This window comes from Doryrhamphus excisus, chromosome 7 (assembly GCF_030265055.1).
Source record: "Doryrhamphus excisus isolate RoL2022-K1 chromosome 7, RoL_Dexc_1.0, whole genome shotgun sequence".
In the NCBI taxonomy this organism is placed as follows: domain Eukaryota; kingdom Metazoa; phylum Chordata; class Actinopteri; order Syngnathiformes; family Syngnathidae; genus Doryrhamphus; species Doryrhamphus excisus.
Genome location: NC_080472.1, coordinates 15,790,622 through 15,817,035, shown reverse-complemented (window position 1 = coordinate 15,817,035; position 26,414 = coordinate 15,790,622). Strand labels below are relative to the sequence as shown.

Genomic DNA, 26,414 nt, shown 5'->3' with positions numbered 1-26,414 from the left:
TATGCTGACGTTGATGCGTCGCTCACCATGAGATTTATGGTAGAGGAGGGGCCAGCGTTGGCTTGCATCAAGGTGCCAGCAGGCTGCCGAGTCCGGAACATGAGACCCATGTACCAGGGAATTGCAATGGTGACGTCTGGCTCGCTCCAGGAAATAAGAGCCTTGCCATCAAAGAACTGAGGTGACGGCATCACTGAATAAGAAAAAGGGAAGAGTTGATAATGTTTGTAGATGTAGATGTTTGCTTGTAGACAAGCTACAGCGTAAAACCTGCTGCTTGGTGCTGAAGGTGCAGATTTGAGCTTGCACACACACGGTAATTATAGCACAAACAACATATTTGTTCCTGGTAGCAGGTAGTTAGAGGGGTTTTAAGATGACATAACATAGCAAACACATCTCGATGTGTCACAGGAAGTGCTGCAAAACATTATGACCAAGACTTTTGGAAGTCAGTGTATCCTTATGTACGTATGTCCACTGTTGTGTTGTCAGTGTCAGCAGACAATCGGCTGCGTCTACCTCTCAGTGAGTCACACTGAGTCAAGGAGGTGGCCCCTAATCCCAACCTGATCTCACAAACACACACTACTTCCTGGAAGTTACAGACACACACACACACCCACTGTATGTAAACACACTCGTGCACACACAGAGTTTCAAGTAGATGCATGCCCATTTGCATCAGAGACATGCCGAAACTGAAATATCAATTGGATACAATATCAATACTAATAAGACAATTAGTATTACTAGAACGTTACGTACCGTATATTTTGTCATACTATTTTAGAATATTTATGAGAATATAAAAAACATGCAAAATTACTTTTAATGTAGCTTATAGTACTGTATAGGTATATTGCTTTCTATGACAGACAACCTAATAAAAGCTTTAAGTATTAAAAATAATACAATATTTTTGAATCATTATTAAAAATACAAATGACCTCTAACCTTGTTCACAGTTCTTGCCACCGTAACCGGTTGGACAGTCACAGCTGTATGTGTTCCACTTGCTGACACACACTCCTCCATTCTGACACACACTTGGCGTGCAGAAGTTTCTCTTTGCCGGACATCCTAAATAGGAAAAAAAAGCATAGATTTGCATGTGTTGCCATGTGATTAATGCACACTTGTACTGTCGAACTGTGCATCTAACCGGCTGCGGTTCCGTTGTTGGCAATGTAGCTGGCCATGTCAACAGGCCTGCTGTCGATGCTCAGGTTCCTCATACAACCCACAAAGTGTCTGTTTCGGACCGGGAAGTCTTCAGGCAGGTTGGGAACACCACCCAGCAATAGCGGCCCAGTCAAGTCTAGTGACCTGAAGATGGAAAATCGAAGCATGAGAAACCTCAACAAAATACATTAGCTCCAATAAAAGGCAAACTGAGGCCACTTCCACAAGCGGGGCTTTGTCACAAAGCTAAGCTGCTAGCATCACAGCGACAAGTCCGATTGGTCATAGTGGGTCACATAAGGAGAAACATCAAGCAGCTTTTGGAAGATTTAATGTGATACAATAATGCAAGGCAAGACTTAACCCCTGAACGCACCAGTTGGTTGCATAAAGTGTACTCCGAGGTCAAGATTGACTTATGCAGGATGTGATGTCACATCCAAATGTAAATACAACAAAGAAATAATGCAACATGCTTGTTTGTAGATGAGCGTTTTATGTGACGAAATAGCTGGAAGCCTTTGTAACCTGTGCAACATGTTTCCAAAGGAATGTCGCTTCATTAAGTACTCACGTTCTCCGCCTATCTAACCACAGTAAATAACTGTCTCGGCATGGCCCCCACCCCATGGCACTTGTCGACTATTTAGCTTGTTAGCATTCTTCGGCACAGTCGAACAATGGCAATTAAAGAGAAATGGAGAGTGTTATGGGGCTGGAAATAATGTGTTATATTAGTCACTTTTATTGCAAATTACATTTTCTTGGTTGGCTTATTAGGTGCACACCAGGGTTCAGATGAAAACCAAAGGTTCCCTTGAACCAAAACAAACACGACAAGTGTGTACACACCCGAGAACTGGTTCATATTGGGATTGTGTAAGCATAAACATGAATGAGACGTGTTGTGTGTGTTGTTTTTGTTACTTCTTTTGTCCGGTCTGTGTTCCCTGGGCAGCGCACGAGTAGTTTCCAATCTGCTTCCCAAAGCGTATCGCCATGGAGATGTCACAGTCGTCCACGGCAACCACTGCCACCTTCTCCCCAGAGGGTCCATGGGGGATTCCCAGGCGCCCGATGTTAGGCTAAAACAAATAAAGGTTTGAGTCAGTTTTTTTTGTTGTTTCATCGGCAAAATGAGTCACGTTTGTCAGCAGAATTTATTACGCTTGATTACAACCTGATTCTTTTTTTGGGGGGGGGGGACTTGGCACTACACAAACAACACTTAGCTGACTTTAACCCCCTCAAAGTAGAAGTACGCTGGCTTCTCTTTGGCTTACGGCAACAAAAAGGCCCATTGTCCCTTCAGCTCACACGGCAAACTAGGCTAATACCACCATCAAAGCTCAACTAAATGTTGATCTGTGAAACTGTGGATCAGCTTAGAAACTCAGAAATTGCCGGGTTTTTTTTTTTTGGTTGTATAAAACCTGAAATTCAACAATGCTTCCGCTAATTACCAAGCACATATTCTTCATAATACAGGCAAAAATGAAAGCATATAACCAAGATTTGCTTTATTCTGGAAGAAGACAAGGACATGTGTCTCCTCCATAAAATAGGATTAGAGTAATGAGATACAGGCGGGGCCACAAACAAAGGACAAAGAAAAAAGAAAGAATTCATACATTCCCCGTCCCCAGAGTTTGTTTTTACCTGAAGATTCCTTACAAAATACAAAGACTTTGTGATCATGACACCTCTTTTTGATTCAATTTCTGTGCCACCGGTAGGGTACAACCCCTTCGGATTAAGACAAACGAGAGGGAAAAGAGCCTGTGGCCACCTGCAGAGCAACATGTCATGATAGCGATTAGCATCTCTGCATCCCTCATCAAGCTCAGTCAAGCATGGAGAAAAGATGAAGATGCAAAATATACTACATTAAGCATAAATAATTATGTATATTGTAATATATTGCATATTTTTGGGTAGTTTTAGGCACGTTTACACTTATAAGGCGAGTAGAGGTGTATATAGTTTCAAGCCGTCTTGTGACCCCACTTTGAGGGGCCCCATGAGACGCTCCTATTCATCCCCTAACCGACCGGGGGCAGCTGAAGATTCCCTCTCTCTAAGGTGTCGTCTCCAGGGGCGATAGACTTGCCACCACCACCACCACGGCAACACACTTGATCCCTGCCAATGAACTCAAAAGCAATTCAAGCCGAAACCTCAACGACATACATGTACAAACACACGCACCCTGACACCTCTATCATCGTCCAAACTCCTGTCGGAGACGACATGATGACACGCCGCCTTGGGCGAGGATTTAAGAAGAAACTTGCAACAGAGATTGGGCTTCATGCAACGCATTCTCAGTCTTGTACAAGAAAGTTGGTTGTTAATGAGCAGGAAAAATGCGTAGATGGAGTAGATAGTGATGGGGAAGGATGTGTGCACAAGTGTGTTTATTGATGGAGTGAGTGTGTTTGCGTGCGAGGAAGGAAGCAGCAGGCCGAGCTGCAGAAGGCCGCTCGCTTCATTTTGATAATAAAGGAAAAAGGCAGCGCAGACTTTTATTGGATTTGGCCTGAGCTGAGGAAATGCCATTGTTAGGTTGACGCTTTGCAGAACCACACTCCATGTTTTAAGTGTGTGTGCATGCGTGTGTGTATGGCAAGGCTCACACACCACTTCGATAAGTGACATAGATATTTATCCAAATGTTTGCGTGGAAAATTCTGTGTAGGGATGTCCAATATCAGCATAAAAGAGCGATATCGGTATCTGATTATTTATCCAACTGTTTGCGTGGAAAATTCTGCGTAGGGATGTCCGATATCAGCATAAAAGAGCGATATCGGTATCTGATATTTTCCAGATCTTGAAAACTGATATTTAAAAAATGCTGTATACAACACATATGTGTTGATTCCACCACAGGAGATATGTCATGTTACACATATCCGTATCGGCTGATATCGCTATCGTTATAGACATTTAACACACTTGGGAACCCTGGTATGCATGTCGTGCTCCCCCCATGTTAACTCATCTGTCACCGGCATGTGGAAATGAGTTTTTTGACACCGTCACACACAGGTTAGCGTGTCAGACCTACAGCAACATGTCCGCATTACCTCACCTGCCCTGTGGCTGTGTAAACCTAGAAGTGTGAATTATTCACACGCACAATGGGCTACAATGTCCCATGTTCAAGCCTATATGTTACCGCTGTCCCCGGCAGTCGGTTTAACAGATGGACAGCGGGCGTTGTCGGCTTGTGGCTTTCAAAGGTAGAAAAACAAATTTTGCGGCAGCGCTAAAACTGAGGTAACAGGAACTGATCTGACCTTACTAAGATGGCCGCCTGTCTCTCTCAATGACAAACAAAACCACAGTTAGTGCTCTTAAACAACTACTTTTTACAAAGTCAGTATACTCCCACAACAAAAAGAACATTGTGAATGCTTGATTACAGTAATATCAAAGTCAAAGGGAGGTTAGCTAACTTAAGCTAGCTGGCTACTTTTCACTCCACTCCACACTTAATAAAACTGCATTTTCTAACTTGTACAAACAATAACAAAATATACTATAACTATACTTAAAATTGTCAAGTAGCAACAACACTTTTGACATAAAAACTGTTATCGGAACATGGAAGAGATCATGTTTTTTTTCTCCATACACAGTGTCGGCTGAGCTAACTTCAGCGAGCTAGCTAATCTCAGCTAGTTTGCACTGCTAACTGTATTTAGAATTCAGTAAGACTATTTACTGTTTTGTGGTTGAATATGGCCTATTATTAGTAAAGAAAAATACACAATTAAACAAACTGCGCCCAAGCGTCTTCCAGGATAGAAATGCCTCGATGAACTTACTCAATGAACTAAAATACAAATGCAAGGAGGAAGAAACATTTGAATTGTGAATGTAATATTCTACACTGGCCACTAGGTGTCAGACATGCACCAGACAGAACAGGCATTTATTCCAGGTTACAATATCATTCATTCATTTTCTACCGCTTTTCCTCACAATGGTGGCGGGGGTGCTGGGGCCTATCCCAGCTGTCTTCGGGCGAAAGGCGGGATACACCCTGGACTGGTGGCCAGCCAATCACAGGGCACATATAGATAAACAACCATTCACACTCACATTCATACCTATGGACAATTTGGAGTCGCCAATTAACCTAGCATGTTTTTGGAATGTGGGAGGAAACCGGAGTACCCGGAGAAAACCCACGCATGCACGGGGAGAACATGCAAACTCCACACAGAGATGGCGCTAACCACTCGACCGCCATGCAGCAGGTTACAATAGGCACAATAATAATAACAAAATGATAATAATGATAATAATAATAATAATAACCTATGACAAGCTAAAATGCAACTCAACCTCTGACATCACTTCCCGTCCTCCACCACTAAGGTCCCCTAAGGAACACATTTACTGTGAAACATTTATTTATTTACGTCTTATGTCTTCAGGCTGAATTCATGGGTGTCGAGTTTGGGTTTCATTATGTCGACAACTGCTTATGTTGATGACAGTCAGTCTGAGGAACATTGAGATAAGCGTGCTCAATGTATAAAACAATTAAGGATAATTCCAATCACTGGGTCGTAATAAAACAGGTCTTGATGGAGCTGAGAGATAAGATAAGATATGTAAACAGGATGGTTATAAAATGGCAATAAACACAGTCAAGAGACAGCTAGGCGACATTATATCAGTCTAATAACTTCCAAACCAGAGAACCACACCAACAGCAACTACAGCATCCACTACAAAAAGAAAAGCACCAGTGGGGACTAAGCGAGAGGTCAGAGGTTACCTCCTTCTGCGCCAGCTCCAGCCAGGCGGTATAGAGCGGGAGCCGCAGAAGCCCACTGGAGTCCACAAGACTCCCCCCGTCCTGGTAGAAACACGGCGAGAGAGAGACACCGCATTAGACCAGTGTGTGTTTATCACGGACCGCTCGCCTCGCCTTCCAAAAACCCTTGTCTCTCATCCTCGCATAAACACACACGCTATTTATCGGTTTTGGGCTACTTCTAAAGCAGGAGACACACTGAAAAGACCAAATAAGGAATGTGTTGTGTCCTTTGTGGTCGGGATTTGTCAGTGCTGTAAAACTTAACTTGAAAGACAACAATCTTATAAGCACTTAACGTGTCTTTCATGAATCTTCAACTCCCAACAAATTGTGACAGGCTCACATGTTAGCATAACGTGGTATATTCGTTTTTCTTCATTTGTTCCAAAAGCTCAGACAAAAATGGAAACATACAAAAATCAAAGCAATTTTTCCATTCCCAATTAATTCAAATCCAATTAAACCGATCCAGACACCCAAAAATACATTTTATAGAGAAGACACACAAAAGCAACACAAAAGTAATATAGATGACAAATGGATGGAACTTTTTGTTATCTCTTACATCCTGGTGAGAGCGATTTCAATCGTTTTTCTCACCTTCTGTATCAAATTGCTGGATCTTGTAACTTTCTTTGGCCCCATGGCAGGTTATTTTGCAGTTGCACTCAATGCAGTACAGGGCAAACATACTAGTTTGTTACATGCAAGGTTATTCGAACATTTTGTTTTTTCTACAAAAACCAAATCATATGAAAACTGTGGCGTTCTAAACTTTTTTTACTATACTATACATTGTTTACATTTGTTAAAATTAGTTCATTTCGAATGCGGTACATTGTTAGATAGGACACCAATTTCATATAGACCTACATTAGATTCATTTTAGCATCTTTCATAGACAAAATGAAGCTCCTGCTGGAAAAAGTTTGCATGTTTGCATGTATATATTCACTTTAAAATGTAACATTAAAAGAAAAAAGCTGAAGTAGTTTCCACCCAACATAGAAACATACCAGTAGATCTATTTTTGAATGCTACTGTATATCTTAAAGCATTTGGAGCTACGCTGTGAAGTCATTACCATGTACAGTATGTCTCAATTGTTAAATGCCTGAAGCAATACCCAAGTGAGAGTAGCAGAAAGACTCAACATTGGCTCGTTTGACAGGTGATAAGACTCGGATCAGTCAGTCGGGGAATGCTGCCAAGTAAATATAACAGCGCATACTGACAAAACAGCACAAGAATGGGCAGTTAATGGCTTGATAATAAGGCGGTGCCCTTGACATTTGACCCTTACAGGCTGGGGACATACCGTATGTGTGTTGTAACCTTGGAAAAGCTACAAATAATTAGCCTTAAGGAGTAAATGATGCTATAAGGAGGCTCCCCATAGAAGCATCAAAAAGAGTATCTTATCCTTGACACTCAAAGAATGTCTTCACCTTCCATTGTCTCTCATGTTGTGGTGTACTTTGGATGCACACTTACAGCCACTCTCCAACCGCCTCAGATCATAACAACAATGGTGCAAATCCTTGTCTGTTGCCATACCAACCCCCCTCCTTTAAATCTGTGACCTTTGTTTTGTTTTGTGTTTTTTTTTTTTTTTACAAGAGGCACCCCAGGTCGCCTGAAAAAAGGGGGCGGCATCCTTAGACACCCCCTCCCCATGCACAATCTTTAACCGTCTCATCATCTGACCCGCTAAATCAGCTTGTGTGCGTGCGGGCATTGTGTGGCCTTGTTTGTCTATTCATAGCCTCCTCTTGTAAGTGTAGCTAATAGCTGAGATTGACATCATTATTTATGGAAATAATAATAATAATAAAAATAAAACCATAACCATGCCATTGCAGTAAATCAAGCTATGGTTGGTGTAATGTAAATTCCTTACAGCTCCATGTTGATATGCAATGTAACAACTTGGCTCTAATTAAAAGCATGCTTGTGTACATTTAAAGGAGCATGAATCCAAATTAAAAGCCTTAAAAGCACCCACTGAAATAGCATCAAAGGCAGTGCTATCTGTCCGCATGACATCATATCTTGAGAATCGGGCTCTTATAGTCTCCCTTCGGGCTGTGCAAGCAATACCGATCTCAGAAAAAAACATCTCCGCATTCATACGTCAACACATTTCATGTATTGTGAGAACAGCAGCGTTTTCTGTCGTATACATTTACCCAAAACCCTGCAGGATGCAATACAGGGTTGAATTACTGTCTTTTAGTCCAATTTCTTCTGATCATTCAGCACATGAAGAATAGAAGACCCCCTGTGTTAATACTAGCAGGCCCCTGGCTAATTTAACGGTATGTGTCACAGGCTTCTTTTTTTTTTTTTTTTTTTGCAAATCACTGGTTTGTGTTAAGGGTGACATCGGAATGGACCCGCCCACGCCATTTGACAGTATGCCCGATGTACGCAAACAAAGCAAGAGAGGGCAAAACAAAAGAAAACAGAAAAAATATTCTCCTGTCCAACTGGTAAAAGCCCAACAAAAACACCATGGCTTAACAAAACAGTGCAAAAGACACAATACACTTTTAGCCTGATAGAGTGCAGAGCTGCACCACAACTCCAGCCACCGAGTCCCTAATGTTGCGACCGCTGCATGAAGCATCGCCGTCATTGTCAACAATGGCTGCAAATGTGACCCTGCGGCTAACACAGGCCCTTGTGTTGACCTAATTCGTCACATCTGATGAATGCCTTCCTGTCATGGCTAATGAAAGAGACATGGTGTTACAACCACCTGTGAAATGTGAAACCGTGGTCAAAAAGTGTGGAACTTTCTCTTCAGAGGTACGGAATAATGCTACATGATGGAAGTGTTGGATGTGATGCTGGTGCTTTCGGCATGGATTTAAATGTGGTTTATTTTTTTTTATTAAGAGAGAGGGATAGTTTATAGTATAAGCATTATGTACTCTAGTATTGTGATTCAATACAACAGATTCTTATGGTATGCATGGTGGTTGTAGAGCACCACTAAGTATCCCATATGGCATTCTGCAATTGTTTTGGCTACTGTATGTGTATGAAAGAAAAATAACTGATTTAACAGATTGACAGATACAAATGGACGCCTTATTAGCTACTCAAGCACAGTATAATGTGCAATTAGCAAGATTTTGGATACTACGTGTGTATAATAAACAACAAAACAAATAATAAAAATCTTTGCAAAGGCAGAATTTTAGGCACACTTCCTGTATCAGATCTCATTAATTGTGCCATCGTACCTCACGTTTGGGGCTATAAGTATATACAAAGAACTCCAAATCACCTTTAACGAGATATGCAAGGTTGTAGAGCACCACTCTGTATCCCCCATGGCATCCTCCAATTGTTTTGGATACTGTATGTGTGTAATAAACAACAAAACAATTAATAAAAAAATAACAGACATTGAGAACTTTTGCCACAATTCCTGTATCAGAGCTCATTCATGGCGAGGTTGTCCCTAATTTTTTGGGACATAAGTGCATATAATGAACTCCAAGTCACCTTTAACTTAGAGGTTAGAAGCGTGAGATGATATTATTTCCAGCCTACTTTAAAGCTATTAGTAGAATTGCTGCAGGCTCTGGACGTGACATCCGATTTGAAGCTCCTCGAAGATAATATGACAACTTCAAGCGGATACATGAGACATGTTTGTTTCTTCTTCTAAGATGGGGCTTGATAAAACGGCAAGAGGACCATCGTGGGAAGAAGAACTCACCACCATAACCGCTATCAAGCTTTATAAACATTCTCCTTAAGAGCACCTTACCCTGTTGTAGTAATGGAGCTGGACAGAATGCCACTGGCCGTCACTGACGCCACCTGGGATGAAGGGGGACACTGTCGTCTTGGTCTCACCTGGGGGACAGGAGATCATCATAGTTTATATATATATACTGTATGAAGAGGATATGGAAGAGTATCACTTTAATGTCGATGGATGAAAACAAAACAAAACTGTGTCCTAACTTGATGCGCACCCGCCCGCCACAACCACAGCGTGATCATAAATCATAGGTTGAGGAAAGCCGGTGTTTGCCTGCGTGTCAGTGGCTCCACTTAAGCATAGCGGACGGCACAAAGGCTCCAGTTTTACTGAAAAATGACTTTGTTTGTCAAAGGCGAGGAGTGGCCGTGGGCAGGAATCCACAACACTGACAACAGTGTTATTTTGTGTGTGTGTATTTTTTTCACCCCAAATGGCTTCACAGAACAAGAACAGCCACAGAGTACACACCTCGCCGAGGCTTAAAATGTGTCATTGCGTGTAATGTAAGATTTTAACGGCACAAGCAACATAAAGTACTTAAAATACTAATAAATTCAACTATTATTGATTTTAAATCCACCCTCGGCCATCTCTGTGTGGAGTTTGCATGTTCTCCCCGTGCATGCGTGCACATTCCAAAAACATGCTAGGTTAATTGGCGACTCCAAATTGTCCATAGGTATGAATGTGAGTGTGAATGGGTGTTTGTCTATATGTGCCCTGTGATTGGCTGGCCACCAGTCCAGGGTGTACCTCGCCTGAAGACAGCTGGGATAGGCTCCAGCACTCCTGCAACCCTCGGGAGGATAAGTGGTAGAAAATGAATGAATGAACGAATGAATGATTTCAATTGCCACTTATTATTTGTTTATGTACGCCCTCAATTTAAAAAAATAACAAAAAATCAATGTAACAACAATAAATATACAATAAAAAAATCTAATTAATATCAATGTACAATAATAAATAATGTTGTAATAATATGATTTATGATACGTTATCAAGAAAATGTAAGAAAATAGCTTACAAATAAATGAAATTGATTGTAATTGATATGAATTAGATTCCTAAATATATATTTTTTACATGTTATTTTATACTGGAGGCCAGTGAAAGACTTTGCCCTCATTAAGTCGTAATCCATCATTAATTTGATAATTAGTGCATTCAACTTTACAGTCATTTCAGATTTGGCTCTATTCCCAAACAGGCTTCAACGAGCATAATCATACTGAAACAGAACCTCCGCCCCACCACCCCCCACCCATGTGCTACCATGGGAAAATAATGGAGTGGCTTGGAAAATAAGCCAGATATGTGTTTGAAGTGCGGCTCAGCGCTTATCACTTTCCACGATTCCACAAACTGAGTGTTGTTGGCTTGCACAAAGAACAGAAAAGAAAATCACCTCCAGAGAAGGTGAGTTGGATCTGTTCGTCGATGATTTCCAATGCGATGAAGTCGTGTTTCTCGTTGAACCTGCCGTTGTAGAGCAGCAGGGCGTTCCTTTCTCTGGTAGCAAACCTGCAGAAACACATTAAGATATATTTAAGTTAGAAATACTAATTTATTTCACCTCCAACGAGGTTCCCGATACTTTTGTCTTTTTCTGATGAAAAATGAGAGACTCTTTAAGAAAAGTCATTTGGGAAAAGAAAGCAGGACGTGTGAGAGCTGTGGGCTTGGGACAGGAAAAGCCCCGCCATGAGATGATGCGTTTGTGCGTCTGTACGATAGCGGGAGCATTAACCTGGCTGCGAGGGAGCAAAGTTCACATGTGAGCCTTTTGTGTACGTGTTGGGAATGTAAGGTGAGGGCAGAGGAGTCAGCCGGCAGATGCCAGCGAGGCAGGAAGTCGGGGTGGCCATAGCCAGACGCTGATAAGGGAAACTCATCACAAAGACTTTCCTGTTTTTGGGGCCACTGCAAACGTTTTCTCACCATCGTATTGCTGATTGACTCCATTCATTATTGCTCAAACTTTCCCTAACTTTGGTCAGGAAGCAAAACAAGAGTGAATGTTCTATTGTGATACCAAATGATGTTTCCCAATAGTGAAACACCAAATTGAACTCAACTCGAAAAAATTATGTCTAAATACATTGTACTTTAAACTTGAATTGCTGCCAAATACAGTACACAATATGGATTAGATTTTACACGACATCTTCTAATCCTGCATTACGTACACATCTCACAATAAGAAGAGTCTCTGCCAACACCATAGCAACCCCACATCACCAACTCCAACTCCATCCTAGAATATATCCGTGTTCATTTATTACTCACATGAGCGAGACAGTAAAGTGGAACCTTTGCCTCAGGCCCCTGAAGGTGACGAAGGACTGTCTGGGGAAGCTACGCGTGGTCATCTCGCAGTAAGGCTTCTCGTATTCGCCGGGCTGACACTGGCACACGAAGCCGCCGGCCAGACGGTTGACGCACTCGCCGCCGTTTTTGCACACGCCTGGCACGCAGCGATCCGATGAGGCGTTGACCTCGCAGTGCTCACCTACGGAAACAGAACAGGGCATTATTTATACTCATTGTGTCACTTTTACAGTTCAGGGAGGGATAAGAGGCCTTTTTTGAGTCTAAGCTAGAGGCCTGTTTGGTCTTATCTCAGGATGAAAGAAAGACAAAGGCAAAGTAAGCTCTTGATGCCCAAAAGGATGTCAGGGAAGAGACCTTTAACATTCCTCTTTTAAATCCAGGGATACTTTAAATCTGTGTTTTTAAATCCTTGCTTATTCTACTTGGTTATAGTTACATTTATTTGAACATGCATACAATTTACATTGGAGTACATCACATACAGCATATTATATTATCTACCACTACTACTTCTACTATGCAAACTATGTAAACATGTGATATACTTGAATATAGCTTTTTAAGCATGTTTAGGCACCATTACCACTTCCAAATGTGAAAATTGCAAACAGTTCATGGTGTTATATTTGTAAAGATTTTATTTTGAAGTAAAACAACACTTTTTTGTGTTTATGTTGTGGTACAGTTGTTCGGATATTTGAGCTATAAAAAAGGACAAATAGACTGCACGGCAGATGAGTGGTTAGCACACAGGCCTCACAGCTAGGAGACCCAAGTTCAATCCCACCCTCGGCTATCTGTATGTGGAGTTTGCATGCATGGGTTTTCTCCAGGTACTCCGGTTTCCTCCCACATTCCAAAAACATGCTAGGTTAACTGGCGACTCCAAATTGTCCATAGGTATGAATGTGAGTGTGAATGGCTGTTTGTCTATATGTGCCCTGTGATTGGCTGGCCACCAGTCCAGGGTGTACCCCGCCTCTCGCCCGAAGACAATAAATAAATAATTTTCATAAATAATGAAAATGTACAAAAAAACTTTTTAGTTGGGAACTGATATTTTCCTGAAACTTATCTATGTTCTACTGCTGATGACAAAAGAATACAAACAGGTAGAAAAGAACTTTTTTCTGATGAATCTTTCTTTTGGTTTGCTCCATGTTTATAGGGATAACATTTTATATGTATAAATATATAATCATAATTCATATTTAATTTAACGTTTGTTAGTTGACTGTGGATCTTCTCCCAAAAGTCAAAAGCAAATTCCACTCCAAATTCCACCTTTCTAACTCCTGACATCTACAGTGAGCATCAGCACCAACGCCTGGAAGCAGGTAATGGCTCTTCTCTCCTCAGCATAATCCCATTTTCCATGGGGGAATTATATGGATCTGTTTCCCTAAATTGTGGAAACCCAAGGAGCAAACTGTCATCAGCCCAATTATGGCCGTCTGATGGGTCTTGTGTTGAACTGCAACCTGTAGGTACGTAAAACATGCTGGAGGAAAAGGAAAAATGTGGTGCAGGAGGAGAGTCAGTACAGAGGCGGAGGTAATGAGGTAATTAGATCAGATAAAACTTCGGAAGAGAATGGAGGAATGGGCGATGAAGGCTGTCTTGCGGAGACCCATTAGCCAGAGACAGAGGAGCGGAGACAAGCCAGGGTCAGATGGGCAAGTATGGCACGTATTCCAGAACATACCGGTGAAGTCTTCCAAGCACTCGCAGGTATAGCCGCCCTCTCTGCTGCGACACCTCCCGTTGTTCTTGCATGGTCCAGAGTAGCACAGGTCGATCTCGGTCTCGCAGTAGTCCCCCGTGAAGCCCGTGGGGCAGCGGCAGCGCAGCCCGTTTATGGGGTGTATGGGCCGGAAGAGAACCGTGTCCGAGGCGATGAAGGGGGGAGAGCTGTCGAACTTGAGCACGGATACGCACTTCATGTAGTTCTCACAGGGCTCCCTTAGGCAGATGTTGTCATCAAATGGCAGAACCTACAGAGGAGTAGATTTGTAGATCAGGATTGCAGTAAAACTACAAAAGCATTTGTCACGTCTGGATTGTCTGTCACTTTTATTGGCATTGGGATGTATTTTTGACATTTTCTTGCCAAATGCGCTCCCATAAATTCATAAAAAAAACTTCATTTTACTTCATCAATCTGTGACTTGCCCCAGAAATAGTTGCAGCACATGGTGACTAAGGATGTAAGGATGTAAGGATGTAAGGATGTAAGGATGACAAGGAGACAATCTCTCTATTGCAAAGGCTACTGCTGGCCGATCCATGCCCAAACAACATCAGCAAACATACGCACACACAGTTCGGAATGTGTAGCAACCCTATCCTTGAGCATGTTAAAGGATCTGCTTCTATGAAAGCGACAGTAATAACTAGGCAGCATCGTGTTTTGTTGCATTTTGCAGTTTTTATGACAGTATTTTACGTCCTTCATATGCTGTGTGGACAGTGTTTTGTGGACAAATTGCTAATTTAGGTATGATTTCCGACTTTCATTGAAATATGACCTCATTCATAACCCGAAGACCACCTGTATACTATATAGGAAGGTGCACAATAATGCATTAGGTGCGTTTTAGATTCTATTTCAATGCAAAATAACACTTATGGTGCTGCTTTTAGAGTTATTCCCACTGCTAGTTTTGTATTTCTTAGTGGCCTTTTGCTTTTGCAATTCTTAGTGTACATTTTGTGAGTATTACTACTGATAAAATTCAGGTAGTATGTCGTAGGTGGCTATCTTTTAAGGTTTATGGAGGGGCATTTATGGTATTTTACATTCAATTTAATTACAAAACTAATAGGTTGTTTTGATTTCAGTCTAATCAGGCTGTTACCTAACAATTTAATGTAATTTTTCTGGTGTGTTGCTCTAAAATGGAAAATGAAAAATGAAAAATGATGAATGTTTTGATTGATGCTGCTCCAAATGAGGATTTTTCAGCCTTGCATGTCATCCATATACCTCCTGAGAAGATATGAGCCTGAGCAGAGTCCTGTTCAAGTATATCTGCTCCTGCAGCTCCTCCGAAGGAAAGAACGTCCCCTTTCCCGGCCCTCCTCCGGGCTGCATGGCCGAGAACGTGACATTGAGGATGGAGCCCTGCACGTCGGTGTCGTTCTGGATGTTGAACACGAAGACGGCCTCGCGCTTGGTGGAGAGCACGGCCGCCACGCCGTCCACGAAGCGGCTGAGCAGAGGCGAGAGGAAGCGCTCCTGGGACATGTTCTCCAGGCGCACCGTGATGCTGTTGGTCAACATGTCGTCAGTGATGATGGTGACGCGGAGGGTGCAGAGGGATGAGATGGTGTGGATACCATCTGGAAAGAAACAGGGACTATTTTAGCTTTTTTTGTCACATTACATGAACATAAACATAAATAAACATAAATGCGATAGTGCTAGCTTCTGCATCACAGCAGATCATAGCATGAGTGGATATTTTCTATCAAATCACATATAGGATACATTCTGTGTGTACTAGAATTGGCTCAGACAGGGATTATCTCCCCAACCATGAAGCTGCATACGTATTAGTGTCCTCGCTGCAATTTCTGGGGTCTATGGATATGGTCTAGGGTTACCAAAAGGCTACAGGCAGCAGAGGGTATATCCTTGATGACATAAAGATGGCAACAGGTGGTGGGGGAGCATTAAATGGATAATACCGAAAAGCTAGTGCAGGAGAGGGGCGCAAATACCAGCATTTTTAAAAACATCGCTCCATTCCAGGGTCAAACAATATATCTGTGCACACGAAAACACACTCACAAGCTAGTGAGTGCATGCCAAAGCAACAGGTGGCGCTACAGCCTCAAACCATAATTCAGTTTTAGCCGCAACCCCCCCACCCCTGCCCTAAAACCCAGAGTTCCTGAGCACATCTCAGTTTTCCATGTTTGTTCAGTGCTGTGGTGAGGATACGAGTGTGTGTGTGTGGTGTATCTGGGGTGAAAGAGTCAAGTCGAGGTTCGGTCGCAGGCGCCTTGTCACTCTCAGACGTAGTTGAAAAGGTCAAGAATTCCAACCCAATCATAATGATAGCCCAGCGTGGACAGGTCTGCTCATCGGGCAAGCTAAACACAGGCATGGGGTCCAATCATGCTGCAGGACAGCGATACTAAGGATGCACGGGACATTTTGATATTTTCTAAAGCAACACGTGTTGGTATGCTAAGAAGTTATATATACTGTATTTCAAGAAAAAACTGCATCTCAGTTTTGTGATATGGGTGAAAAAGCGTTTTGATAGTATAAACTTCTCTTTTTTCAGGTCTTTTTTTAATTTTTGCTGGGTTTTTCCAAATATTTTGACTTTCTTCTGAAATAATTTTGCAATATTATGACTTTATTCCCATAATATTTTGACTTAGTTTCCAACCTAACTTCCCAACTTTATTTTACCTTATTTCAACTTTCTTTTCTTTCTTTATTTATTTATTGCTGTTTTGGTTTAATTACATTTTACTGTACTATCTATTGTACGCCAGTCACATTTTTTTGTTACTTTAAAATAATAAATGAAAGCAAATAAATGTATGATTAAAATATAACAATGAAATAAAATGTTAAATCTTGGTAATTATGTTACAAGTATTTAGTAATTATTTATTTCATAACCTGTGCCATTAGTCAACTTTTTTTATACAATTGTAATTAAAATGTACTGTTTTAAAATAGTTTTAATTACATTTAAATTCATTTTAATTGATCAATAAATATGTATTAATTAATCAATAAATATGTATTAATTAATCAATAAATATATATAATTTATGAATAAAACTTCAATTAAAAATAACAATTTTAATTCAACATTTTCATTAAATAAACGTAAAAAACGCTGTTTTCATTAATGACATTTATATTTATTGAGTAGATTTTATCATTTTATTTTAATTTTAATTTATATATAATATTTCCCAATGAATGAATTAATGGCGCATTTAGTACATAATTTCATAAATTTACCTTTACAAAAGTAGACAGATCATATAACACACATTCATTCATGTTAAGCTTTAAAAAAATATTGTTGACTTTTTATGTTGTTACAGGGGGGCACCTGCACTATTTATAGCCGCCCCCAGCTGTTAGCATGGGATAACACACACATGCAGAGGATGGGCTGAACTGTGGAAAAGGGTGTGTGGCATTCAGACTCCATGGAAATACGGAATATGTGCTCTATGGCCACAGCATCATGTACACCTTATTGGTTGTGATGTAAACAATAATATTATAGAACCGCCGCTGCATGAGGGTGCACGGCCACACAGATTGGCGCAGCTGTCTGTGAGTGACAAGAACACACCACCACTCAAGTACACACATACACACAAATAAAAACCTGCATTCTTCGTGCGCGCACAACTCTGGTGGTCAGTACAAATCAAGTGTTTGTTCAGTTAGCGAAGAGGACGAGCCGTAAAGCAACAAAAAAACAAACAGTTGTCGCTGCAACAGGTTGCAGGCAGCCCACCCCAGACACACACTTCTTATCAGCACACTGTTAGGTGTTTACTTAATTAGCATACACACACACGTGTATGATTTGGTGATTAACTTCCTGCTGAAGACAATAGCAACTGAGAGGTCAAATGTTACAACCAGCAAGCGAGGGTCCCGCCATTATAAAAGCAGGAAGTATTAACGTCAACTATTTTTACTGCACAGTGAAAAGGTTTTACAGCAAATAAGCTACTGGAACTTCCGGTTTGAGGGCTTTTAAATCCCTCCAAGCGCCTGACAACTTTCTCCCCTTGCACACTTTAGGTCCCACCCTCCAGATTTGAACCAAAACAAAGACAGAAACCCGACTATTTCCAGCCAATCACAGGCAGGTTGCATCATTTGAAAATGATACACAGTACCCGTACTGAAATAATCAATCATTAAGACTACAAAAGTAGAATATTTGAGGGTACCACCTCAGTGACCCCCCCCCCCCCCAAAGATAATGGTTATTTTAAACACAAACACACTCTAACTGAGAGTAGATGATTAACCACAAGAATGCCAGCAGAAGAGTTAACAGAAAGTGCGAGAGCAGCTGCAAACACTTTTCCTTGACATCAAATATGTATCAAAAAGCCTCCAGCACAGCCAAGAGCACTCTGCTATCAGTGTCATCTTTTTTTTTTTTTGGAGCTGAGCCACCGTTGGCTGCACGACCTCTGTCGACATGGCTGACGTGTATGTGTGTGTGTATGTGTGTGTGTGTATGTGTGTTGTTGCTAGAAGCGAAATCCCCTCTCATCTGCCGCCGCCGCCGCAAGCTGCCGGCCGTATTTTACACTCAGGTATGAAGAGGTTTCAGTGATGAACTTGTGGAAGTGTGTGTGCATGTGTGGCCGTATATCAGCATACTACACACACTCAGCTGTCGCTGTCTAAATTCCCCTCAACACCTGCAGCACTCAGGGGGAGGCAAAATAATCCCGAATGACACCCACATCTTGGTTTTTTTTTTCTTCTTCTGCTAACCACAATCAGACAGGAGGCCCACAAACGGGATTGGTGTCGAGTGGGTAGGTGGGCTGAGGAAGGATAAGGAGAACAGGTGGGATTACACACTAACACGCTGTAAGAAGTGGGAGTGGATGCATGTCGTGGCTCTTTGCAACAAGTGGGGCCCCTGGGGAGGTGTTCGGGGCATTTATGACCGGTAGGAGGCTTCGCGGAAGACTCGGGACACTTTCAAGTGGCCTAGGAACACCTCGGGAGGAGCTGGACGAAGTGGCCGGGAAGAGGGAAGTCTGGGTTTAAGTCTGGATCATTCATTGTGCTGTATCGTGGTTGAATACGGTCTAGTACGAGTCCAAAAAATGCACATTACATGCAATACATGAAGCATTTTGTATTATTTTATAATAATTGATCTCATAACAGGCACAATAACAACATAATTGTAATAGTCATCATCGTAATAACAACACAGGCGACTGCTGCTGTACTCAAAACTCAACTCAGAGTCCCCGACGTCACTTCCTGTCCAAATGTCAGGCAGACATTTATTGAAACACATGAGCATGAGTCTTATTTATGTCTTAAATTGTTTAATTGCTCAAATTATATTGACCATATTGGGAAATAGAAGCGTAAAGGTGACTATAGGGGTGTTATTTCATGTCGACAGGGCTCTAATAATGGTAAAAAGTGATTATTGTTAATTCAGGAAAAGAAAACAGGACTTTGAGCAAGAACAAAATGTAGCCCCTGGAGAGGAGTTGTCTCATATTCAGGGAGCAGAGTCAGAGCTTCTCTTCTTGTCACTCACACACACCAGATTAATTTTGTCTCAAGATTTTCTGACTCAAAATGATTGAAAAGCAGGGCCACTTATGTTGACATCAATGCAGTACTTTTCTTAGTGTTGCGTCACAAAGGCAGGCACTGATGACTGAAGTGATGTCGGCCAACCAGTCCAAATCCTTAACCTTTCACTTGACGTGCACTTAAATCCAGCAGTCTGCTGTTCCGCCCTTTCGACTTTACCTTTAACTCCAAAGCTGAATGGCCTCTCAGAACTCAACTCAACCAGCTGCACTTAAAGCCAGGCCCGCTCAGGAGCGCCAACGCCGGCTAGGATAACCGTGAATAGAAGCACTGTTACAACTCAGACAGTACTACGTTTTGGCGTCTGCTGCTAAATATGTGAGTTCTATGCACTATACTGATTTACAGTAACTATGTATCTCCAATCAATTAAAGGCACATCCACTTAGCAGTTCCACTTCAGCAATCCATCACCCTCCTCCTCCGTCCTTGGACTAATTATATTAAAACCCTCGGCTTCCTCTTATTAAAGGTTCAAAGGACCCGGTTCCCAGGTGTCGTCCAGCTCTGTTCCCAGCATAAAAGGAATATGACATTTCTATTCCTCGTTTTACCCCCGCACAGTCAACGATCTCCCTTTCTGTCAAAGACATACCGATGTGTATATTTTGAAGGCTGTTATTTCACAAATGCAGCATAACAAAGTAGATGCTAAGCAAAGGAAAGACATTGAAAGAAGGGAAAAGTGTACATGATGGACGAAGGGATTGGCAAATGGCCAAGATGCTGCTACTCCAGCATCCTTCCAAATGTGCTGCCCAATACATCAAACAAGAAGAAGGCAGAGATGCTCAATGTGCCAGTGTTCATATTTCCATGAAACATTTTTTTTTTCAAAGCCAACTTTTTCTACTGGTTTATTTATTGTTTTCTTTAATTAGGTCTGATTTTGGGAATCTTTTTTGAAAACTGTATTTTTTGTAGTATTTTTATATATATTTTGTCAGTTTGCAGGAATTACAAAAATGTCAAAAATGTAGAATGACGTTTTTGTATGCAGGATTTTGCAAAAGCTTCCGTTTTCCTTAAGGCATTTTAAAAAAATGTATGTTGAATTACTTTTTACGCCTTTTATTAAGTCATTTTATTTTTATTTGCTTTTGTGTCAGTTGTCACTATTTTTGTATTTTTAATTAAGTAATTTATTTTTTTACACCTTTTTTGTTTTACACTCATTTCTTTTCGAGTATTTTTTCATTTTTATTTGTCAGTTGTATTTTACTTATTTATTACTTATTTATATTTTAAGTTGTTTTTACCATTTAACCATTTTTACCATTTTTATTTTTATTATTTTGTTTTTTTTTTTACTTTTTCTTGAAACCTTTTTGTAGTAATTAAACATGAATTCAATGTTTAATTTCATTAAACATTAATTCAATGTTTAATGACTTTTGACACCTTTTATTAAGTCATTATATTTATGCCTTTAGATGTATATTTAGTTATGAACACACATAATTAACAAGTCAAAGTGCATTTTAAGCAAGTGAGTGAGGAGGAAGATGACAAAATATTGCTGAATTTTACTTCTAAATAAGTCAGCCATCAGTTGTATAGTCCATATTTTAATGTGATGTATGAGACCCACTCGAAATGGGGACGCTACCCACTTTTGGGACCCCAACGCTGTAACAGCGCCCACCTTAAAAGGCGTTCAGTCCCTGTGAATGTGTGTGTGGTCCACAAGCGAGAACGAGCATTATTATCTCATTTCAAAGTCCTTTTATCCGGCAAGGTGAAGAGTCAAACGCTCCTTCCCGGGCTGCAAACGAAGCGACCCCCTCAGCTCGAACCAAGAACACATTCAAACAAAGTCAAGAACCATGCTGCCTCATCCGCCGGTTTGATCACGCACGGCTGCTCTAAATCACCACCCGGACACAAATAAATATGTTGACTAATCGGACAGCATAGATGTAGCGATCTTGTTAGATAAGATGACAAATATTGTGAAAGTGGGGAGGGGGGCATGGGTGATCAAAAGTCCCCTCACAGGTTGAACTGCAGTGCTGTCTTAAGAGCCAGCCAGCCATGAATGGACAAATCGGAGGCCATGAAGTATCCATTTCTGACACTAGATCCAGTCTTCTGTGGATTTTGCCCTTTTGTCACAAAAAATGTGACTTTTTCTAACTTTTCTGTCTTACCCTTGCTGTTTTTTTGATGCATGAGTCGCAATTTTTAATTTAACACATTTTTTGTCCCATTGTATTTGTTCCATGTCAGTACGCAACACTTTTGGACTTTCCACCATCTTTCTATAGCGTCCTCTCCCAGGCAGGGTCAGGTTGCACTCATTGTTGGTGGCGGTTACTGATAAATAGGGTGCCTGGTTACAAGCCGACGCACGATTGGCTCCTTTCAACAAAGCACTGGGAGGAGGTGGAGAGAGTTAGGATGAAGGGGGGGGTTGGCGGTCGTCGTCCTGGGAAACCATGAGACTTGTGTCCGTTTAAATAGAAAGTCAGGCAAGTCTTCAACTTTGTTTTTGTTGGAAGGACAAAGACTTGAAGACAGTGACCTTTCCAACACCCCTAAATGCATCACTTTATGAAAGCACTATTTTTACAACTATGTTTTTGTGTTACATCCTAAAACAAAAACAAGTTTTTATTAGTGACAATTACAGGGGCCTTTTTTTAGAGTGGAAGAAGTTCTTTGTTGAAAAAATACAAAATAAAAAATAAATCTATACATTTAAAAAACTGTGAGGTTTTCTTGTGCAATATCTAGGGGATACCTGTTTCGTCCACTGAACAAAAGTTAAATATCCCAATGGCAAGTCATAATTATGACACAAAGTCTAAATTATGAGACAAAAAGTCTAAATTACAAGATAATAAATCATAATTATGAGATAGTAAAGACAGAATTATGAGATAAAAAGTCTGAATTATCAGAAAAAAAGTCAAAATTACCAGATAAAAAGTCATAATTATGAGACAAACATTAAAATTATGACAATTACAAGATAAAAAGCCCTAATTATGAGGTAGGAAGGTCCAAATTATGAGGTCAAAAGTCATAAGGAGACAACAAGTCAAGATTATGAGGTAAAAAGTCAATAATATTAAGTGTCCAAATATGAGATAAAGTCACAATTATGAGAAAAAAGTCAAAATTAGGAAAGAAAAAATCATAATGAGATAGAAAAGTCATAATTATGATATAAAGAGTCATAAATATGAGGTAAAACTGAAGATTCTGAGAAAAAAAGTAAAAGTTACAAGATAAAAACAGACACAAAGTGGAACTTATGAGATAACATCATAATTATGAGAAGAAAGTCAAAATTATGATATGAAAGTCATAATTGTGAGCTAAAATGAGCTAAAAAAATTATGGGATGAAAAGTCATAATTATGAAATAAAATGACTAAATATTGACACTAAGTCATAATTATGAGTAAATAGTCAAAATGACAAGACAAAAAGTCTAAATTATGAGATAGGAAAGTCATAATTATGAGATTAAATGTAAAAATTCCGAGATAAAAGTCATAAAAACGAGGAAAAGGGCTAAATGACAAGATAAAAAGTCATAATTATGATATTTATGATACAAAGGAGTGCCATGTGACGAAGGCTCCAGTGAAGAAAACACATGCTCTGTTTGTATCACATAATTTCGACTTTTTAGCTCCTAGTGAGAACATTTTATGTCATAATTTTGGTGGATAGTGGTAGATATTGCACAATATACAAAAGACACGGTATATCTCATGTAGTCAGCTGTTTATACGAGCTAGTCTGAGTCTGACAGTGATCCATTCAGTCATGAAGTATGTCACCAGTCAAGTGGAAAACTGCATTGACTAATTCAAGTGTTTTGATGCAAACACAGATGTCCCGGCGGGGAGTTGAACACGCGGCCAATCTGCTGTCCATCTGATGTATCTATCCCTACTGTGGCCCGGCAGCATGTTTGACAGGCGTCCGACCCACAATGCATCACTGCTAGAAAGCTTTGGGGGTGTTGAAAAGGTAAAGCGTGGAGAGAAGAGAGGCACGGTTGAGTGGAGGGGAATAATTCCCTCTCACCAGGAGATTCTTTGAAGTTAAGGAAAGAGAGGGAATGTGAGGGTAAAAATAGAAGCCCCCACCGTCTTCCTTCCTTTTCTTCCCTCCTCCTTGCCTTAAATCACTCCTTTTTCCTCGTGTCTCCCTTGTAGCCACACTTATCAGAGACACGAGGGAGAACATCTCCTCACCCGGCGTCAGGGTCGCTCAAGTGTCACCATTGTGTTTGGTGACACTGTTGGTGAGAACGTGGCGTGATAATGAGTCAGGGAAGACCAGGACGGAGTTAAACACGGAGACTAGCGTTAAGCTAACACATTTTCATGCTCAGTTGGACCTGCTGATATATACAAATGTATAACTGTACCTTCATTAAAATACACTGTGGCAAATGGTGATTAATCATGATTAATTAATTTAAAAATGTATTAATTTAATCATTTTTTAAAATAATTTGACAGCCCTAATATACATTGTATGTTTTTTTAACATTTTTTAAAATTAATTTAAAAATTGATTAATTAATCATTTTTTTAAATAATTTGACAGCCCTAATATACATTGTATGTTTTTTTACACACCAATATATCAAAGTTTGCTTTTTGGCCGGCCCAAAAACACTTGCCAAGTGTGGAAATTGACCATGGCCATTTTTGGATCGTGCCGGGACCTCAATGAAGGTTATTTTTTAAATTATTACTTTATTCAAGTTTTTATGATAACTGTATAGATTATGCCCTTTTGGTATATAATGTACGTGAAAATGTGCTCAAATTATATTATTAAATGATCTTTTTTTAAATGTATAATTTTAGAAAAATATAAGAATTACTGACCCCCACAGGACTGGAGTGGAACAGCAATTTATTATCTTTTGATTATCTTTATTATCTTTATTTGACTGTTTTACTATCTTATATTCTTGCTTATGATGCATTCACTTCCCTCTTCTTCAATCGCACGACTAAACGAGTCACTTGGGAGCGACTTCATGCTATTTCCGGCTCATGAAATAAAAATAGTCTGCACCATGAATGATCTTGATTGTTTTAAAAGAGCTCCTTAACGTTGTGACAGGAATTTGTCAAACCCAATTTGCCATGAGGAGTGGTGCTGGAGTCCGAGTGAGGCCTGACAAATAGTGGTGGTGTTCCTCACTGACAGTGAGGTAGTAATTACCGTCACCACACACAGTTCCTAATAATAGCATCTGGCTTCTTTTTTTTTTTTTTTTTTACTTAAATGATGGGATTGAACGCACATACAGGACCGAAATCCGTTCAGGTGTAAATCTTTCCGTCCTCATCGACACTCCGTGCGATGCTTTCAAAGGGGGATTTACTAGGCGGAGAACCAATAAATCCTTGACTTGACAAACTTGCACGCACAAGCCCCATCATCACAGAAAGGACCCCCCTCAAAAAGACACATTTATGTTCTCAACACTTTAGCTCCATCCATCAGAAAAAAATTAATATTCCAGCAGGTGGTTTGGAGATTGGCAGTTGTGTCAAGACATGTCTTTACGTTTTTGGGAGGACTGGAGTTTACCATGTGGGTTTCTCTTTCAATACTGCATATTTGGTATGATATACATATATATGTAAAGGGTCAGGTAAAATGATCTGACACATTTGTATGTTAAATAAAAGGCAAATAAAGAAACAAAAAAGTAGTTTTATTTTCAAAAATTACATATAACGCCATTTTGCTTGTTTCTTTATAATGCCATTGTTTTTGGTTTCTTTTTCAGTTGCTGCCATGAATTGGACTGGTGAGCATCGTGCTTTTATTGTGGAAACGTTTATCAAAACAAACAAATCTGTAACTGCAACACAACGAGCGTTCCGTTTGCACTTCAATCTTGGTAGACATGATCCCGTACCAGCTCTTGTTATGGGTTACCAACTTCAGAGCTACTGGATCTGCACCGCCAGAACTGATTTAATTTTTAAAACAGAATGAAACAGAATGGCATTATATGTACTTTTCGAAAATAAAAACACTTTTTTGTTTCTTTACTTTATTTGCCTTTCATTTAACCTACAAATGTGTCAAGTCATTTTGCCTGACCCTGTATAGTTTGTTGCATTTCCATTGTCAAACATTGTGAAGCCTAACTGGTGTTTTTTGGCACCCAACCAAAAGGGTCATGCTAGACACAATACAGCTCATTGATTGGTCGAGAGAGGGCAATGGGTATTCGTAACATTGGATATCCTACATCATGGGTGTCTAAACTTTTTCCAAGAAAAGGGTGCTAGGGCCACTTTTACATCTTCTAATATAATTTTTCTCAAAATATTTCGACTTTGTTTACATCCATCCATTCATTTTCTGTACCGCTTATCCTCACTAGGGTATGCTGGAGCCTATCCCAGCTGTCTTTGGGCGAGAGGCCGGGTACACCCTGGACTGTTTGCCAGCCAATCGCAGGGCCTAATTTATGTTATTTTGATATTTTCTTTTCATATTATAACTCTACTGTCTTAATATTTTGTCCTTATTCTTGTAAAATTACTGGTGTTTTTCCCCCAGAAAACACCAGTGGGTTGGGGATCTGCATAGTTTCAGTTCTCTGCTCTGACGACCACCAAACACAAGCCAGATCAGGCTTCACCATTCCAAAGTGTACTGTAGTATTTTCTTCTTGCTTTTTCCTTCAATGGAACAATTGAGTATTAGGTTGTGCAGGGGTGTCAAACGGCAGCTGGCTATGTGAAGATGTTGCAGAGGGCATCCCTCATGGCTGAAGCAAACTGACTGGTAGAGCTGTCTCAAAACATGTCTTCCAGTACCAAAAACTGTGTAACCTGGATATTTGTATCTCTCACCACAACACCCAAACAGGAATCTGTTACCACCTCCACTCGTTTATCATCTTGGCATGC

General features: G+C 40.4%; 1 protein-coding gene across 5 annotated transcripts in view; it reads right to left on the bottom strand.

Annotated features, from left to right (window-relative positions):
* Nucleotides 1–26,414, bottom strand: part of celsr1a (cadherin EGF LAG seven-pass G-type receptor 1a) — a 53,839-nt gene that overhangs the window by 14,288 nt on the left and 13,137 nt on the right. For 3 of the 5 annotated variants that reach the window (XM_058077088.1, XM_058077089.1, XM_058077091.1), the window contains exons 2-11: nt 15,127–15,482; nt 13,846–14,134; nt 12,096–12,318; nt 11,215–11,330; nt 9,807–9,895; nt 5,981–6,061; nt 2,113–2,270; nt 1,166–1,329; nt 958–1,083; nt 27–193 (exon numbers count right to left, since the gene is read on the bottom strand). In XM_058077088.1, coding sequence (XP_057933071.1) covers nt 27–193; nt 958–1,083; nt 1,166–1,329; nt 2,113–2,270; nt 5,981–6,061; nt 9,807–9,895; nt 11,215–11,330; nt 12,096–12,318; nt 13,846–14,134; nt 15,127–15,482 — 1,769 coding nt within the window. The remainder of the gene's footprint in view (nt 1–26; nt 194–957; nt 1,084–1,165; nt 1,330–2,112; nt 2,271–5,980; nt 6,062–9,806; nt 9,896–11,214; nt 11,331–12,095; nt 12,319–13,845; nt 14,135–15,126; nt 15,483–26,414) is intronic. The other 2 variants (XM_058077092.1, XM_058077090.1) reach the window with 1 other exon arrangement.